General features: G+C 42.5%; 2 protein-coding genes across 6 annotated transcripts in view; both read left to right on the forward strand.

Annotated features, from left to right (window-relative positions):
• DHRSX (dehydrogenase/reductase X-linked) overlaps window positions 1-20,474 on the forward strand; it is a 615,232-nt gene that overhangs the window by 162,152 nt on the left and 432,606 nt on the right. Inside the window, exon 1 of one of the 3 annotated variants that reach the window (XM_089683840.1) lies at window positions 2,682-2,816. The exons of 1 other annotated variant lie outside the window; for it this stretch is intronic. In XM_089683840.1, coding sequence (XP_089539966.1) covers window positions 2,708-2,816 — 109 coding nt within the window. In that variant the 5' untranslated portion in view covers window positions 2,682-2,707. Of the gene's footprint in view, window positions 1-2,681; window positions 2,817-2,910; window positions 3,001-20,474 lie in introns of those variants that run through there. One more of the 3 variants, XM_089683842.1, reaches the window with a different exon arrangement.
• ZBED1 (zinc finger BED-type containing 1) overlaps window positions 2,686-20,474 on the forward strand; it is a 30,253-nt gene continuing 12,464 nt past the window's right edge. Inside the window, exon 1 of one of the 3 annotated variants that reach the window (XM_089683837.1) lies at window positions 2,686-2,816. The gene's annotated coding sequence lies outside the window, so the exon portion shown is untranslated. Of the gene's footprint in view, window positions 2,817-2,928; window positions 3,001-20,474 lie in introns of those variants that run through there. The other 2 variants (XM_089683839.1, XM_089683836.1) reach the window with 2 other exon arrangements.

Genomic DNA, 20,474 nt, shown 5'->3' on the forward strand with positions numbered 1-20,474 from the left:
GTGGTAAAACCTTGCCGTTGAGCTGTGATTTTAATGTTCCTCAACTGCTGTGTGTGATGCTTTGCAGCAGGAATTATATCTCGTAGCTTTCAGTGGGTGTAACGTCCACCAAACGTGATCCACTCAAGTACATAGGGCTGCTCTGCAAGCACCCTGCAACCAATGCATACAGTTGCTGAATACTGCAGGATTTAAGGTAGGTAGGCAGTGAGAAGACGATACAATGCCAACTTACTGCCTGTCAAATGCTCTTTGAAGAGATTCAAATGCAGATCACTCTTCAGAGAGCAAAGCTAGCATGAATCAGCTCTAGCGGTTGCACATCCTCGGAGAGCAACCCTATACATATTCAGCGGGTGCTGCACCCACCAAAAGTGACAGGGGGTACGATTCCTGTCAACGTCCCCTAAGTAAATCATTGCGGCAGAGGCAGGTGTACACCCCTAGCTGCTGACATTGCAACTTAGGCCCCATTCACACTTTATGTAGTGGTAACTTGCTTTCTAGCTCATGATTGTGATTTTCACGATTGCACACATCGCTGGGCTGCACTATGTGCATGTGTGTTGTGCCATGGCAAAAAAATCGCACTGCATTTGGGTTCCCATTAACGATGAATGGTACCCAAATGCGCTTTTTACCATGATTCCTTATTGCCCAATTGTGAACAGGGCCTAAAGGGGATAGCGGTTGAGGGGTGGTAACACCATGACCTAAAACGGTAGTAAATTAACCATTTCAATACCGGGCACTTTTACCCCCTTCCTGCCCAGGCCATTTTTCAGGTTTCAGCGCTCTCACATTTTGAATGACAATTGCGCGGTCATACAACATTGTACCCAAACTAAAATTTTATCATTTTCTTCACACAACTAGAGCTTTCTTTTGGTGGTATTTAATCACCACTGGGGTTTTTATTTTTTGCTAAATTAACAAAAAAAGACCAAACATTTAAAAAAAAAAACATGTTTGTCTTTGTTTCTGTTATAAAAGTTTGCAAATAAATAATTGTTCTTCATAAATTTAGGCCAAAATGTATTCTGCTACATGTCTTTGGTGAAAATAACCCAAATTAGGATGTATTTTTTAGTTTGTAGGAAAGTTATAGAGTTCAATATGGGATATATCTGAATATTGATCAATCCTGAAGTACTGACAGCCAATCTAATTTCTTGAGGTCCAAGAATGTCAGAATAGTACAGATATCCCCCAAATGACCACTTTTTGTAAAGTAGACAGTCCGACATACTTCATAAGAGGCATTGCGAGTTTTTTGAAGTTGTAATTTTTTTGTCATAATTTTTCGGAAAATGAAAAAATTATTTTCACAATTTTTTTTTTTACATACTGTCACCAGTGCAGTACAGCGTCATCATATAACTGGCATAGTGGTGATCAGGGACACTGACTTGTGACAGTATGAAAAAAAAATATATATAATTTTTTTTTTTTTTAATTACTTTTTTTTTAAGATTTTTTTTTCATATTTCACTGACCAAAGTAGTACAATGTTACCATAGTAACATTGTACTACTTTGGGGAAGCGATCAGTATTTTTTTTTTTTTACACTATTTGCTTATAGCAAAGAATTACTTTGCTATAAGCAAGCATTTACCTGAATGACATTGATTCATTCAGGGTTTTTTTTTTTTTCGTGCTTAGCTGTGATTTGGCCACAGCTAATCACATCTCCTAGATTGTAAGCTCGAAAGAGCAGGGCCCTCGAACCCCTCGTGTATTGTATTGTTACTGTCTTGTCTCATGTTCTGTCCCGCTTGCTATTGTACAGCGCTGAGCATATCCTTTGGCGCTATATACTGTATAATAATAATGACACAGCTGGACTGTGATTGGCCCAGCTTGTGCATGTGATCACTGTGACCATTCACAGCTAGACACTAGTATACAATGGATGGCATGAATGAAGCCATCCATTGTATACAACTGTCATGTGACCTGTCACATGGTATCAGCAACGGGGCCGGTACTGAGATCTGTCATCGGCTGTGTCCGAGGTACACGGCCGGTGACGGATCGCGCCGCTGCAGGCGCGCAAACTGCGCATGCCCAGGAGGATGCCATATGGCGTCCACCTGAAACGCTGAAGGATTTTGCCGGCCTCCAAACGGCCATTGGCCGGGCGGCTAATCGTTAAAAAAAAAAAAAAGGTTTCTCCTGTGAGGCAATATCATATGGTGCTAGTATGCAGCACATATTAGCACATTATGACTGACCTTGAAACCAAGCCATCACCACTGCAGAGGCTTCCATCTTCACCTTGTCTTTGTTCTGGGTTCACAGGCTGCGTGAATGGCTGAGCCACGATGACGTGTGGGAGTGTTGGCCTAGGCACACAGCTTCCTTCAGAGCGCACGCACCAGTGACGTCATTGGCTGCTGCTCACTAGAATATCTCCTAAACCATACACATTTAGAAGATATTGTGCCTAGAGGGAAGCTTTAATAAAAAGCAGCGTTTACTACTGCTTACATCACAAAAGTTTTACCACCTCTTCAAATTGAGTGTAAACTACAGTAGAAAAAGGAATTGAGACTTGTCACTCCCCCTTTATGGAGGGAAGAAGAGTCCTGACAGAGAACAGCGAACCACCATCTGTGAGGAAAGAGAGGAGACTCCATCGCAATAGTCAGGACAGGGCGGACTGTCTGTGGGAGTTCCCGCCACCCTCGTCCTCCCTCCTATGACATGGCCGCCATGTGTCTCCTCAGCTCTCTGCTCCCCGTCCTCAGGAATTATTATATCGCACTGAAAGTCATACTACAACAGCTGCTGTGCCGAGCCTTCGCCCTGCCAGGTCAGACAAATCCCTTTTCATGTCTATCGCTTCTCATAGAACCGGCCTCTTCCCACACGTACACAGCAGGTGTCCCCTATCGCGCATGTCGTGACGACATTGTCGCCTTCGTGGCGTTTGCATTGTCATATCGCGATGTCTGCTTGACCGGGGTGTCGCGGTGTGAGGGGAGACTCGAGATCAGGTTGGTACTGTAAGCAGGGATGAGGGGATAGGAAGGGAGCCTGCTCTTCCCGGTATATGTTCTGCTGAGCACTAGCGGGGACGAGCTTCCCTCACAGTGCGCGCTCACTGTGCTCGAGCCTTCACCTCCATAGCTGTCCATATATATATAAAGACTGCCATTACTGACTTGTGTCAGAACAGACCCCTCAGTCATGGCTGAGCCTCTGAGCTCAGGAGAGGTGGAGGAGGACATGAGTCCCCAACTGTACATTTCTTCTAGGTCACAGTCACCAAATCTGCCCCCTGTACCGCTAGGTTCACGTCTGTGCGTGTTGGTGCCGCATACAAAATCACAAGCTTTATTGTCACTAAGAAAAACACACTTTAAAGTGTTACTAAAGGCGAAACCTTTTTTTTTCATATTTGAAGTGTCCCGTCAGTTTTTTTTCTGTGTTCCACGGGGGAGATTTCCTTCACTTCACTCCCATATCTAAAACAGGAAGTGAGAGGAAATCCCTCCAAAGTGAGGGAATCACTGGTGTCACCAGAACTAGTGTCCCCATTGGAAGATTTCCCCTCTATTACTGTTCTAAAGACAACCCAAAATTTGGTATTTTCTTTTACTTTCACTTTTTTGTAAACAGGACAAATGGAGAGGGTGAATCTCCCTAATGGGGTCACAGACAGCAATAAAAGCTGGCAGGGGTTCTAATCCACGGCCACCTTATTCAATTCAATAAAAGTTTTAAGTTGGACTTTAATTTTCATGAATAGTGTAAGAAAAGTGCCAGGAAGAGGAGAATGCAGTCACATGACCCCGGGCCCCCTTGTCATGAAGTATTCTTTATGCAGAGATCACTCCATACGACACTTTGAGATTCACACTTTGGCTGGCATTTTACAAAATATAAACACTGCGGTGTCCAGCAGATAGTGATATATATAGTTATTAATTGTAATGAACGTGTGTGTGGGGGGGGGATACATTGGTGCACAGACTAACATTCACACTCTTCTGCTGCATTATGCATTGACAATGCTCCTTAGACCCAGTCTGTTAGGACAGTATGGTCACCTGCTGCCTTGGCACCATCCACATGCAGTGTAATTCAGTCCTAGCTAAACCCTCCTCTTTCCTTCAGTCGGCTTTCTTGTAATAGCAATCAGAGCGGCTAACTAGTGCTCAATTGCTATTACAAGCAGCGGGAGGGGACATTCCCCCTTCCTCACCACCTTCTGCAGCTTTAACGGGATCTCCCGACCCATTGGGAGTCCCAATCAACCAGCCGGTACTCCTACTAGCTTGTCACAGAGCCAAACAAAGACCAGGTCAACTTTGTTTGGCTCTATTAACCACTTCCCGTCCAGCCGTTGTATATAAAGGGCTGGATGGTGGCAGTGCAGGGGCGGGTGGCCGTTTATAAACGGCCTTCCCGCCCCCTGCTTGTGTGCGCTCCCTGGGAGCGCGCAGCACCGCAATCCGGTGCCCGCTGTGTCCTCCGGACACAGTGGAACACCGATCGTCATACAGGACCTCTGTGCGAGGTCCCGATCATGTAATCACTGATTGGCCAATCAGTGATCACATGCAGAGTAGTAAGCAAGATGTCACTTCTGACATCATTGCTTACTACGTGTGAAATCTGTGAATGATCAGAGGTCACATGGTACAAGGCTATTCACAACAGCCTTGTACCATGTGACAAGCTGTGACCAATCACAGCTCACACAGTATTTCTCAATGGCTGCAAGAATTCAGCCAGAGAGGAGAAATGATTGCTTTCACAGCCTTTATGGGTGTAAAAGCAATCATTGTAAAAAAATAAATCTTCATCACCCCCCACAAGTAGTACATTTCTCAGTGACACTGTACTGCTAGGGTGACCGTATGTAAAAAAAAAAACCAAAAATGTAAAAATTGTTTTAAAAAAAATTATAATTTTTGGTTATAAACTAATTTGGGTTATCTTTTGTTACTAAAAAGTTAACTGAATACATTTTGGCCAAGATTTATGATGAAATATTATTTATTTGCAAAATTTTATAAGAAAAACACTTTTTTTCAAAATTTTTGGACTTTTTCAGTTATATAGCAAAAAATAAAAATCCCAGTGGTGAATAAATACCACCAAAATAATGCTTTATCTGTCTAACAAAATGCTAAAAAATTCATATGGGTACAGTGTTGCATGACCGCGCAATTGTCATTCAAAGTGTGATAGCGCTGAAAGCTGAAAATTGGCCTGGACAGGAAGGGGTGAAAGTGTACAGGTCCTATAGAATAAATTGGTGAGTTTTGCGATTTATTTTTCTATGTTTATTTTGTAAAATATAAAGGATGATGTTACACCAAGTATATAGATACCAAACATGTCACGATTTAAACTTGCATAATCCTGTGCAGAGGCGACAAACGACGTGCATTTTACTTTCCATAGGTAACGTAACTGCCTTTACAGGTTACCCCTTTAGATTTACAGAGGAAGTCTAGTGCTAGAATTACTGCCCATGATCTGACGTTCACAGTGATACCCCATATGTGTTGGAAAAACGCTATTTTTAAAAATGGCGCCGTGTATTTCCAAGTAAATTGGAAGTGATGTCAAGTCATTGCTTCTGGTTTACTATTTAAACAGCACTAAAAAGGAGGGGAGGACAGAAGAAACCAAAAACAGTTTGTAGTGTCCCAAAAATGCCACTAGATGGCAGCATACTTCAAAACAATGATAGTTCAATAGTTCAATAGAACCCAAAAAAATGACATGAAAGTGGGACAGAACACATACGTAGTTCACAATTTATGTGCCAAAAAAATGTTTCACAGCAATTCATTGATTTGTTGCATAATAGTGCTGTGCTGTCCATCCATAAAAATCCTCCGTTTCTTTCCTTCCTGCAAGAAGTGTTTGCACCTCCTCACTACACTATTTATTAGAGGTGCACTGAAATGGTTCCAGTGCCGAAACCGAAAATTCAGGATGCCCTTGGCTGAAAACTGAAATAGACATTTAAAAAAATGCTTTTGTTTACTTTAATTAATGTGGCTGACGTTTTTGCATTGAAGTCACTAGGGGGTGTTTTTGCTTTGAAGTCAATGAGGCGCATTTTGCATTAAAATCTATGGAACGCGATTTTGCGCTGCAGTCTATGCAGGGGTGTGAAAATTTTTGAAAAAACGACTTGTCCAGGGACTAAATCTGTGAGTCAATCTACTTGTCCCTCATGACAATCTACTTGTCCAGATAAAAAAAAACCTACATTTTAACCAAAACCGTATTTAAATCTGCTTTAAGTAATGTCTGGGCCTTTTAAATACAAAAGGGGCTTTATGGCGAGTTAAACGTTTAACTTTTTTAACATTGCGCTGTATGTCTCCTCCTCCCCTCCCTGCTTGTCTCCAGTACCGCACCCAGGGACTAGCAGGGAGGGGAGTGACTATGCAATGTAATGAGCTCTGATTGGTTGCTCCTCAGGAAAGAGGATTGTCTGGCTTATCCTTTATCCATTTCGCTGCCAGAGCTGTTTTTGTGATTTTTGCACATGTTTAAAACATTATCTAAGGCCTGAAGATGACACAAAACCCCAAACATTATATATTTTCTGAAATCAGAGATCCTAGAGAATAAAATAGCGGTAGTTCCAATTTTTTATGTCACACTATATTATCGCAAAGGTCTAGGAAACCAAAATTTCAGTAAAGAATACACTTAAGTTAATTGTAGGGCACAAAAAGCAATAAGTTATCCAATTTTTTGTAAAATATAAAAGATGAGGTTGCATTGAGTAAATAGATATCCAGCATTCAAACCTTAAATTTGCGTGCGCTTGTGAGATGGCAACGTACCTTCGTATCCTATATTTTCTATAGATGGTGCTTTTAAAGCCCCGTATAGGTCATCAGTATGGTGTTACAGAGGGGGTCTGGTGCTAGAATTATTGCTCTCATTCTGGTGTGCGCGGTGATATGTAACGTGTATCTCAATCAACGTTTTCATGGGTAGGCGCCATAGTGTGTGCTTTTATGTTTGTGCATGTGTACATATGTGGTGGTGGGGGAGCCTTGAAAAATTTGGGGGGGGGGTTATATGCTTGGTGAAACTTTCATTTTAAAAAAAAATGTTTCGCTTTTTTTTTGGTGACAGGTTCTCTTTTTTGAGGGATGTCTCCCCTGTGCTCCACTGAATGTAATGCGGTGCACATTGCACCGCATTACATTCTTACCTAGCCTCAATGACTGGGAATGTGTCAAATGGGGACCCAGAGGTGACGTCACATCACTTCCGGGTCAGGAGAAGGAGGGGAGCGGATGTGTCCTCTCTCCTTCCTCCCCTACACCACATCCTGCAGCGCTGCCGCCCACATGCTTCCACCTGACAGGTGAGCCCTGCTGCTTGCCCACAGCAGGGCTGAAGGCAAAAAAAAAAACGAACTGCCCGGCGCCCGGAACTACATGTCCTGGGCATCGGGCAATAGGAATTGCACACCCCTACTAAGGGACGCGAGTTTGCATTAAAGTCATTTGGGGACATTTTTGCATTGAAGTCATTAGGGGGCATTTTTGCATTGAAGTCATTGGGACGCAATTTTTTATTGAAGTCAGTGGGACACAGCTTGCTGTTATCGACCAATATAGTGGTGCATCCCTAGTATTTATACCACTGTGGTAGTGGTGAATATTATACATTATAGAATAGCTCAAGTGCTTGAATATTATGGTGCACACTACTGGGCATTAATTGAAACTGATGCATATTAATTTTAATTTGATTTAGTGTGACTGGCGCAACAACACATTGGCCTTGTGCAGTGGTTGTTTATTGCTGATTTAGCGTACAAAAAATGTGCTCTGGCATTAAACCCCCTTTTTTACCCTGAATTTGTGGGCTCTTCTAAGGTGTGAAATTGGCTCCTGATTCGTAGAATAGGACTTCTGAGTTATGTGCTTGTATCTTCAGATATTTCCAGTACCCTGGGAGCAACAAAACCTGTGGTCTTCTGTTACGTAAGTGGTAATCAGAGCTTGTGTGCTCTCAGACCTCCGGTCATCCCTCTTTATTGTCAGCTAAATGCTTTGGGTGGCCTCACTGGCCAGAAGGTAGGGGAGGGAATGGAGGTATGCAACTCAGTGTGTGACCTTGCTAGACAAGGTCATGTCATCAACAGGCCTAAAAGCTTTTTTTCAAGCTGGTCAAAACTCTTCTTTCTTGCATGATCACGTATAAACACAATGTTTCAGAATTGCGCAAGCTTGTCAGTTTGCTGGCGACATATTATATCCATGTTTTACACCATGATTAGTTGGGAGTCCTTCGGATTTAAAAAACCAAACACAAATACTCACCTAGGTGGATGCAGCATTGGTCCGGTGCTGCACAGGGGTGTGGAAATTTTTTAAAAAACTGCTAGGTCCCAATCTATTTGTCCCTCATGACAATCTACTTGTCCAGATAAAAAAAAATACATTTGAACCAAAACCTTTTTTAAATCTGCTTTCAGGAATGTCTGGGGCTTTTAAACTCAAAGGAGGCTTAAGCGTTTAATATTTTTAACATTGCGCTGCTTATCTCCTCCTCCCCTCCCTGACTTTCTTCAGCACCGCACAGGGGACTAGCAAGGAGGAAGAGACCTTTCAGTGCAATGACCACCAACTAGGTGCTCGTCAGGAAAGGGGAGTGTCAGGCTTATCCTTTATCCCTTTCTCTGCTAGAGCCATTTTTGTGTTTTTTGCACAAGTTTAAGAAGTCATTTTAGGCCTGAAGATTACACAAAACCCCTAAACAATATATATTTTCTGAAAGCAGAGATCCTAGAGAATGAAATAGTAGTTTCAGTTTTTTATGTTGCATGATATTACTGCAAACTTTCAGTAAACCTTAAATTTGCGTGCCCTTGTGAAATGGCAACAAACTTCAGTACCCTATATTTTCTACAGGCAACACTTTTAATACCCCTTATAGGTCATCAGTAGAGTGTTACGGAGGATGTCTCCTGCTATAATTATTACTCTCATTCTGGCATGTGCGATGACATGTAACGTTATCGCAATCGACGTTTTCATGCGTAGGCGCCCCAGCGTGTACTTTTACGTTTGTATGTGCGTATATGTGGGGAGGCCTCAAAACATTTTTTTGAGGGGATGTTACGTGCTTGGCTGTAGCTTTAATTTTTTACAATTAGAAAAAAAATATTTTTTTACAGAATTTTTTTTTTCATCACATAGGGGACTTTTTGTCCTCTATGTGATGATTTTTCGTGACAGGTTCTCTTTTTTGAGACATCCAAGATCTAAAAGACCCTGGATGTCTCCCCTGCGCTCCACTGAATGTAACGTAGTGCACTTCACACTGCATTACATTCTCTCCTGGGGTCAATAGGCTCATCATAACGTCTCTTTCGAGTCAGGACAAGAAGGGGAGGGGAGCAAGCGGAGCCTGGGAGACATAGCAGGCAGGGGAAGATTTGTGTGCGAGGGGGGTGGAGTCTGGCACTGTAGTACGCTGTGTGAAAGCAGTCAGGCAGCAGCGCAGCCGCCCAAATGCTTTCACCTGACAGGTTAAAAAATTCTACCTGCCCGGCACCTGGAACTATGTGTCCAGGACGTCGGGTGATATAAATTCAACATACCTGCTGCATTTGTCCTCTGCTGGCTGTAAGACCGAGAACTGAGCAATCAAAGACTGCAGATTGCTCAGTTCTCAGCCTTTAGTGAGCACAGAGTCTTTGAATGTCAGTCACCAGATCTCTGCTCTGCCCCTTTAGCGCTCACTGTACTTCCAGGCTCTGGAGGGGTGGGAGTACCTGGCACAGGAATCTGGGTTTATGCTGACTTTAAAGCGACGTCAGCCAACTGTGGATTTTAGCCTGCCATTGGCTGAATCTGGATCACAGGAGTGCATATTGAAGTGCACTCCTGTAATCCATAAGAGAAATAGGGCTAAAAGAGCACTGGCCCTACTTCTAATTTAACTGAGGAAGAGCTCTGGCGTGTTTGGATCCTAGTCCAAACCCACAGGAGTGAGCCTGACAGGAAGCTGTCACTTTACTTAGCCATTCATCTGCGGCCAAGGAATTCCCCATCCTGTAGCCACACATATACATGCCCCTTCTACCTTGTTTGATAAGGTGACAGTTTGATTTACCTGGTGCACTGAAGCACTGACTCGACCAATTTTCTTTTGAAAGATAAGCGTAGACCTAAAAATGTTTATGTGTGCATGTGATCTTATTAGCTGCTCCGAACCTATGAGGAAAGATTAGGCACATCAAACTCATATATAATCAAGGGCTGCATTATGTGCTTTGTAGCTCTTAGATTGTCTCAATAAATACAGTTGTGCTCAAAAGTTTACATTCCCTGGCAGAAATTGTGAAATTTTGTCATTGACATTGAAAATATGACTAATCATGTCATAAAATTGGTCTTTTATTTAAAGTGGTTCTAAAGTCTTAAGGTTTTTTACCTTCATGCATTCCATGCATGTAAAAAACCTTCTGTGTGTAGCAGCCCCCCCCCCCTCCAACACCTGAGCCCCCTCTTGATCCAGCGATGTCCGTGAGAGTCTTGGTTCTCCGGGGACCCTCACTCCTGATTGGCTGAGGCAACTGGCTGTCAATCACAGCTAGTTAATCAGGAGAGGGAGGGGGCGGGCCAAGCCACGGATCTGTGTGTGAATGGACTCGCGGAGCCACAGCTCAGGAGCACGCCTGCTCTGGTGCCCCCATAGCAAGCTGTTTGCTATGGGGGCACCCGACAGGAAGGAGAGGCCAGGAGTGCCCGCGGGGGAACCAAGAAGAGGAGGATCCAGGCTGCTCTGTGCAAAACCACTGCACAGAGTGGGTAAGTATAACATGTTTATTATTTTTAAGAAAAAAAAAAGACTTTAGTGTCACTTTAAGAATAGTAATCATATGAAGCCATTTATTATCACATCGTTGTTTGACTCCTTTTTAAATCCTAATGATAAGAGAAATCACTCAAATGGCACTGATCAAAAGTTTACATACCCTGGAATGTTTGGCCTTGGTACAGACACACAAGGTGACACACGGGTTAAAATGGTAAATAAAGGTTCATTTCACACCTCTGTGGCTTTTTAAATTGCAATTAGTGTCTTTGTATAAATAGTCAATGAGTTTGTTAGTGCTCACTTGGATGCACTGAGCTGGCTAGATACTGAACCACGGGGAGCATAAAAGAACTGTCAAAAGACCTGTGTAACAATAATGGAACTTTATGAAGATGGAAATGGATATAAAAAGATATCCAAAGCCTTGAATATGCCATTCAGAACTATTCAATCACTTAAGTTCAAAATTTGGGATCTCTTGATACCAAGCTAAGGTGAGGCAGACCTAGAAAGATTGCAGTCACAACTGCCAGAAGAATTGTTCAGGATACAAAGAAAAACCCACAGGTAACCTCATGAGAAACACAGGCTGCACTCGAAAAATATTGGTGTGGTTGTTTCAAGGAGCACAATACGATGATTCTTGAATAATAATTAGCTGCATGCTCGAGTTGCAAGTAAGAAGACTTTACTAAACAATGCCAGAAAAACACTCAGTTAAAATATACTTGACAACACCTTGACATACTTCACAGCTTCTGGCACATTGTAATCTGGAGTGAGGAGACCACAATAGAGCAAAACCATAAACGAGGTCCATAGCGACAAGATTACCATCCTCACTGTGAAGAATGGTGGTGGCTAACTGATTTTTGGAGGGGGGTGTGAGCTCTAAAGGTTCAAAGGAATGTTGTGAAAATTGGTGGCAAGATGAATGCAGCAAGTTATCAGAAAATACTGGCAGACAATATTCTTCTGCATGAAAGCTGTGCATGGGTTGCTCTTAGACTTTCCAGCACAACAATGACGCTAAGCACAAGGCCAGGTTTACCCTCCAGTGGGTACAGCAGAAAAAGGTGAAGGTTCTGGAGTGGCCATCATAGTCTCCTGGCCTTAATATTATTGAGCCACTCTGGGGAGATCTCAGATGTGCAATTCATGCAAGACGACCAAAGACTTTGCTTGACCTGGAGGCATTTTGCCAAGACAAATGGACGGATATACCACCTGCAAGAATGTGGGGCCTCATAAACCACTATTACAATAGACTGCACACTGTCATTGATACTAAAGGAACAATACACAGTACGGAGAACTAAGGGCATATAGACTTCTGAACCAGGGTCATTTCATTTGTTTACGTGTTGCTATGTTTTGTTTTATGATTGTGCCATTCTTTTATGACCTACAGATGAATATGAATCCCATAAGAAATAAAATAAATGTATTTTGCCTGCTTTCTTTAAAAATGGTGCATACTGTACAATGCCAATTCTCCAAGGGTGTGCAAACTTTTAAGCACTACTATATCTACAGGCATAGAAGGAGGGGTTTTTTTCACACAAGTTTTTTACCTAGGTTCAAATACAGCCATATACCAGACTGGCCATTTTGTTTAAATTATGCAATATGGCTTAAAAAACATGACTGCTATAGACACACAATGATACAGGATTTTGGGGTGATGTTCGTGGTGACAAATTGCCCTCCTTGCATATAGGGATGTACTTTAATTACAGTGATTTACTGAGATTTCCCCTGAAATTTAGACCACTGCTGGCAGACACAGTACCAGTGTTCTCACTGTGACCTGAGCTGTGCTGACAGAGATAACTTGATTACTTTATGACACCTTCTATCATTCACTTCTATAGAGTGTAACATCAGAATAACACATGGAACCCAGTTATCACAGTTTCTATTAAAGGAAACCTGTGCTGTACAATTACATTGGTTGCTATTGTACTTTACTTCTAGTTGCCTGGCTGCCATACTAATTGCAAGGCATTGCCCCGCATGTGATCGACCTAAGGGTGTATTCACACCTGTGGATGCACCTGATGCTGATTACATGCAACAACCAGACTGCCTACATCCAGGGCCAATCACTCGCATGTGATCGCTGCATGAACGATTACATGTGAATGGCCACGATTAGCTGCTGGAGCCAGAAGCACCCCATTGGAGGGAATGCACCTTAAAACAACTATGTAGGTTGGGAGATACAACTAGCATCTTCCGAAAGAAACCAGCAATGGCAACCTCTTCATTGCATTTCAGTTTTCCTGAAGGAATGCTCACCCTTTCCTGCATAGCCTGCTCTACTTGGGAGTGCCTGAGGGCAGTCATTACTACTTTGTAGATTGACAGGAACAGCTTTGTCCACAGGAAAGTTAGTAAAAGCACTAAATTAATTAAACTGATCCCACACTTGGAGAAGTTTTTAGGCTGCCATTGATATCCTTACTTCCTGAAAATGATGACAATGAAAGTTTTAAAGCCACTGGATAAACATAAATCCTCTAGCAAAGAGAAACAACTATGCAAATTAAGAGTTTGTAATTCCCTCTGACTTTATAGTTTGTATCCTTTTGAGGCCATAACCCAGCATGTATTGAATCCAGTAACCACAAGATAACTTTGTTAGGAGGTCTGTAATGGCCACGTCTATATATCACTCATTAAAGATTTTCTTTAAGCCCTGGTTCACAGTGTTGTGGTTTTGGATGAGCTTTAGACCACAGTGATATGCATGACATGGAAAAATGAATTCCTGCGGAGGTTATTCACATCTCTGCAGTCCACACACAGTGCGATTTGAAAAAGGGTCATGCATGTCTTTGAAGCAGTGCGATCCGAGGGGGGGGGGTTAGAGATTACCTCTGTTAGGAGTTGGCTTTGATTTTTAAGGAGCACTGGCTGCCTGCCACCTTTTTTCTCCTGCCCTGATGTACAGTATATGCAATATGTCATGGACTGTGAATAGTGTAAGCTACTCTGCACTAAACAGAGGGTCTGTTCACAGCATTCCAAACTGTAACTGATTCATAAGACAGACGTTAAAGCGGAGCTCCACCCAAAAGGGGAAGTTACGCTTTAAGGACCGGTCCCCCGCTCCCCATTAAGGATTGGCTCCTTTGGGGAGTGGGGGGGAGCCGGTACCTGAAATTGACAGGTACCCGCTCTCACTTCCGCTGCGATCGCCTAGTCGATTGGAAGCGGAAGTTTTCCTCCTACCCTCCCTCCCCGTAGTCTTCTGCAACACGTGACAGGTCCCAGAAGACTACAGGACCATTCTGGTAGCGCAGCGCTACTCGCGCATGCACAGTGGGCACCCGGCTGTGAAGCCCCAAGCTGGCGCCTGGAACACAGGACAGCTGTTGAAACAGACTGTGGGGAGGACACCGCGGGATCGTGGGACAGGTGAGTGGCTGTTTTTTAAAGTCAGCAACTACAGTTTTTGTAGCTGCTGACTTTTATTTTTTCACAGTGCGACTGGAATTCCGCTTTAAAAAATCTACAATAGCCCACTGTAGAAAAATGTGAGGGACGCTCTGTAACCACAATTACAATCAGAAAATATGGTGATCCTATATGTATGTGTTTTCAGAAGCTTAATGCTTGGCATTAACTGAGAACAGCCTTTTACCAAGTTTTAGACATCTCTTTTTGAAACAGTTTGTCTTTGAAATAGACTTGTTTAAATATTGATAAACTTGTCAATGTAATATCTTTTTATAGGTATTTCTGGAGAGAGCACAATAGTAGGTTTTCCCTTTTAGCCCGGGTTCACACTATGTGGTGCAAGACACCGCATGTAATTTGCACAGGAATCGCACCGCATTCCTGTGCAAATTACATGCAAATGTCTGTGCGGGGTGATGTGTGCCATACATTTTGTATGACTCAAATCGATTCGCATCCACGCCAAAAAGCTGCAGGACCCTTTTTCTAAATCCGCACCTCAATCACATCATCTGGGTGTTCTCACAATATTGCCTTGAAAAAGTATTCTTACCCCTTGAAATTGTCCACATTTTGTCATGATACAATCAAAAACGTAAATGTATTGTATTGGGATTTTATGTGATAGACCAACACGAAGTGGAACATAATTGTGAAGTGGAACGAAAATGAGAAATGATTTGCAAAATGTTTGAAAAGTGTGGCGTGCATCTGTATTCATCCCCCTTTACTCTGATACCCCTAACTAAAATCTAGTGGAACAAATTGCCTTCATAGATCACCTAATTACTAATTTAATCTCAGTATACATACAGCTGTTCTGTGAAGCCCTCAGAGGTTTGTTAGAGAATATTAGTAAACAAACAGCATCATGAAGGCAGAGGAACACACCAGGCAGGCCAGGGATAAAGTTGTGGAGCAGTTTAAAGCAGGGTTAGGTTATAAAAAAATATCTCAAGCTTTGAATATCTCACAGAGCACTGTTCAATCTATCATCCAAAAATGGGAAAAAGTATGGCACTGCAAACCTAAAATGGCATGGCTGTCTACCTAAACTTACAGGGCGGGCAAGGTGAGCATTATTCAGAGAAGCACCTAAGTGGCCCATGGTAACTCTGGAGGAGCTGCAGAAATCCACAGCTCAGTTGGGAGAATCTGTCCACAGGACAACTGTTAGTCGTGCCCTTCACAAATATGGCTTTTATGGAAGAATGGCAAGAAGAAAGCCATTGTTGAAGGAAAGCCATAAGAAGTCACATTTGCAGTTTGTTAGAAGCCATGTAAGGGACACAGCAAACATGTGGAAGAAGGTGCTCTGGTCAGATAAGACCAAAATTGAACTTTTTGGCCTAAAAGCAAAAGCTATGTGTGGCAGAAAACTAACACTGCAGATCACCCTGAACACACCATCCCCACTATGAAACGTGGTGGCAGCATCATGCTGTGGGGATGCTTTTCTTTAGCAGGGGCAGGAAAACTGGTCAGAGCTGATGGGAAGATGGATGGAGCCAAATAGAGGGCAATGTTAGACAAAAACCTGTCAGGGTCTGCAAAGGATTTGAGACTAGGGCTGAGGTTCACCTTCCAGCAGGACAACAAGCCTAAACATACAGCCAGAGCTACAATGGAATGGTTTAGCTCAAAGCATATTCATGTGTTAGAATGGCCCAGTCAAAGTCCAGACCTAATTCCAATTGAGAATCTGTGGCAAGACTTGAAAAATTGCTCTTCACAGATGCTCTCCATTCAATCTGACAGAGCTGGAGCTATTTTGCAAAGAAGAATGGGCAAAAATGTCACTCTCTAGATGTGCAAAGCTGGTAGAGATATATCCAAAAAGACTTGCAGCTGTAATTGCAGCAAAAGGTGGTTGTACAAAGTATTGACTCAGTGGGGCTGAAAACAAATGCATGCCACACTTTTCAGATATCTATTTGTAAAAAAGTTTGAAAGCCACTTCACAATTATGTGCCACTTTGTGTTGGTCTATCACATAAAATCCCATTAAAATACATTAACGTTTTTGGTTGTAACATGACAAAATGTGGAAAATTTCAAGAGGTATGAATACTTTTTCAAGGCACATATACACTATATTGCCAAAAGTATTGGGACACCTCTCCATATCATTGAATTCCGGTGTTCCAATCACCTCCATGGCCACAGGTGTATAAAATCAAGCACCTAGGCATGCAGACTGCTTTTACAAACATTTGTGAAAGGATGGGTCGCTCTCAGGAGCTCAGTGAATTCAAGCGTGGTACTGTGATGTAGTGCACAGTGCGCAGACGTCGCCAACTGTCTGCAGAGTTAATACCTAATGACCTCCAAAATTCATGTGGTCTTCAGATTAGCACAACAGTGTGTAGAGAGCGTCCTGGAATGGGTTTCAATGGACGAGCAGCTGCATTCAAGCTTTACATCACCAAGTGCAATGCAAAGCGTCGGATGCAGTGTAAAGTACGTCGCCACTGGTCTCTAGAGCAGTGGAAACGTGTTCTCTGGAGTGACCAATCATGATTCTCTGTCTGGCAATCCGATGGACGAGTCTGGCTTTGGTGGTTGCAATGAGGACGGTACTTGCGTGACTGCATTGTGCAAAATGTAAAGTTTGGTGGAGGGGGGATTATGGTGTTGGATTGATTTTCAGGGGTTGGGCTTTGCCCCTTAGTTCCAGTGAAGGGAACTCTTAAGGCATCAGCATGCCAAGACATTTTGGACAATTTCATGCTCCCAACTTTGTGGGAACAGTTTGGGGATGGTCCCTTCCTGTTCCATTATGACTGCGCACCAGTGCACAAAGCAAGGTCCATAAAGACATGGATGAGCGAGTTTGGAGTGGAGGAACTTGACTGGCCTGCAAAGTCTTGACCTCAACCCGATAGAACACCTTTGGAATGAATTAGAGTGGAGACTGCGAGTCAGGTCTTCTCGTCCGGCATCAGTGATTGACCTCACAAATGCGCTTCTGGAAGAATGGTCAAACATTCCCATAGACACACTCCTAAACCCTGTGGACAGCCTTCCCAGAAGAGTTGAAGCTGCTATAGCTGCAAAGGGTGGGCTAACTCAATACTGAACCCTACGGACTAAGACTGGGATGGCATTAAAGATCATGTGTGTGTAAAGGCAGGTGTCCCAATACTTTTGGCAATATAGTGTATATATATTTCATAATATTCATTCTCCTTATTAACCATTCTTTTTCAGGGCTGGGTTGTGCTTAAGAGTTGGGAGGAGGAGTAAATGAAAATGTAGGCATTGGCTTATGTTTTCTGGCTTCAATGAGGGTCTGAGGTAGAGAAGGTTGTTGAATGTGCTGCATGTAAATTTCCAAGTGTCTGTACAACCTAGAGCAGAAAATGCACATATTTTTTAACTAGGATGGTAAAACCCAAGCCTATTAGCTAAAATGGCTGTTGGATTATGTAAGGAGATGAGGGGATGGATGGAGGATCTAGGATAATAGAATTGAAAAATGCTGCAAGTGAGCATTTAAAGTGATAGTAAACACACTCTATTGACTTTACATTATCCCTTCTCTTTCTGTATGTGGATGATAGCACTGTAGTTATTTTAATAAAATAAAAAAACTAAGTGCCTTTATTCCTAATCTATATACAGCTGTCACATGAACCAGCTCTTTCCCAGCCTGTCTGCAGGAAAACAGTGGCAGGAGGGGCTTCTACTCACATGTTTGAAATAAAAAAAAAAAACAGCCTTTTGTACACAGAGCAAAATAAATCATATCAATAAACTGTTTTAAATTGTTATACAAATATTTATTTGAAATCAAATCTTTATTAATATTTTGGCAGTACATGGTGTGGGCAGATTTCTGCAAGTCATAGGCTGTGTCACGCTCTTCCAGCCTGTGTCTTAGAATAACACAGTCCCGCCCTTGTGTGTTAGCTGGTTAGTGGGCATGGAGGAGGAGGGAGGAAGTGGGCTGTCATTTCCTACTGTGTATATGCCCACATGTGTGACTCTATAGTCACATGGGCTGCTCAGGTGTGATAGGGAGGAAATGCTCAGAGTAGAAAATGCACTGAAAATTGAGCATGTGCACTAGCAGCATACAGCAAGATCGACCAGGTTTTTTGCAGAATACAGAAAATGAATCCCATAGTGACTGAGTGAGTATAAACATCATGTAGTACAGCATTTATTGATAGTATTTAATGATGTGGTTTTGATGACACTTTAAGAATTTAAATACTTGATATTTTGTGTTTTTTATGAGTAATTTTTATAGCTTAGTAAAGAGCTTGCTTTGCTAAGATTTGAACCTTCATTCAAGGGTGTGGATATTTTTATTAAAAATCTACTTGTCCAAGGGTCTAAATCAGGGTCCCAATTTACTTGTCCCTCATGACAATCTACTTGTCCTGATAAAGAAAAATAATTATAACCAAAACCATATTTAAATAAGGATTTAGCATTATTCTGTTTTTCTCCTACTCACGTCTCTAGCACCATACCTACAAACTAGCAGGGAGGGGTGAGACCTTGCAGTGTAAAGAGCAGCGATTGGGTGCTCGTTAGGAAAGGGGAGTTTCGGGCTCTCTTAACGCATTGCAGAAGCGTATCTGCTGAGTGAGTAAATGGGGCACTGGTCCCAACAAATAAAACAAAACTTTATTCCTTGAGGTGAACCTTGCACACGGAAGCACTTGTGTGTTCAGTGCAAGCACATGCTGAGCAGTCAAATCAAGCTCAGGTGTTCACTCCGTGAGGCTCCATTCACACCTGGGCATTTTGGGATTGCGGCTGAATCACTATGATTCTGTCTGCAATCTCAAGACACACTACAATCACAAAATATAGGTTAAGGTGCCATTATTTTCAATGGCAACTAAAACGCGGTGCGGTTTTGCCATGATTGTCGCGCAATCACAGCAAATCACATCGGGTGAGGCTTGTCGCCTAAAAGAAGCTCCTTTTTGGGCAACAAGCTTCACTCAATACGAATTGCCATGCGATAAATTGCGCAAAATCCGTGGCAGTGCCTCACTGCATTTTAGGTGCCATTGAAAATAATGTCACCTGAACCTGCAGTTTGCAATTGTAGTGTGTTTTGAGATTGCAAGCAGAATCGCAGTGATTCTGCTGCAATCCCAAAACGCCCGTTAAACCCGGTTCACATTGATGCAAATCTGATGCGGATCAGATGTGATCCGAAAGGCATAGATGTGCATGACATCTGAAAAAAGTCCTGTGCAATTTTGGAGCAATGCATTCCAAATTCGCACAGCATAGAGTATAGTGGCTTTATGAGAACTGTTTACAAAAGATGTGATTTGTAACTGGTTTTGTGTAGAAGTGGCTATAAGACTGACTTGAGTTGATTTGAATCACATCTGAACAGCTGAACAACTACCTTTGACAATCGCACTGAAAAATCGCACCGTATAAAGTAAACACTGCTATTTGCCTGCAGTAGGGCTAAATGTTAAAAAATCAAGTGCTGAAATAAGATGCCTTTGAGGAGTTTGTTTCAGACAGAGGCTTTCAAATTGTGTAATGGGCCTAGAATAAAGTTAATCTGTGGCTGAATGTGATAAGTGACTTAGTTGAAGATATGTCAAAAATGAGAAGGAACCGTGCTGAGAAATGTCATTTGGGTGAGCATGAGTAAAAAATGTATTTTTGGAATAGAAATGGTGGGCCAAGACATCCTTGTGTGGCCAGATGGTAGCCAGGAAGTGATCCGACATGCCAGGGGGAAGTCAGAATTGCCTCGTACCGACATTAAAGAACCTGGTTTTGAAGAGAATGCGGGTGATTTGCAAGCCTTACTAAAACTCAGAGGGTGATTCAGGAGAGCAGGAGGAGTGCAATTAAAGGGAAGCCAGGGCAATAATTGGAGAGGTGAGTTACTATAGGAATTTTCCAACATGACCGATGCTTTCTTACAAGAATGAACATTCCAGTCAACCACTCTGGTGAGTAAACACGCGTTGTAGTACTTATACAAATCCATGAGGCTGATCCCTTCCTTAAGTTTTGGTAATGTATGGCGTGAATATTTAATACGCGGAGGGGAGTCCTGCCAGATAAAATGTGAACAGCTCCTTTTATATGTGGTGAAAAAAGAAGGTAGAAGGTAGATTGGAACAGTGTGCATTAGATAAAGAAGCCGTTGCAGAATGTTCATTTTAATTAATGCTGAACACCCAAA

The sequence above is a fragment of the Staurois parvus genome, unplaced genomic scaffold, assembly GCF_062004578.1.
Source record: "Staurois parvus isolate SC_StPar_1 unplaced genomic scaffold, SC_StPar_1.0 ptg000324l, whole genome shotgun sequence".
Lineage (NCBI taxonomy): Eukaryota > Metazoa > Chordata > Amphibia > Anura > Ranidae > Staurois > Staurois parvus.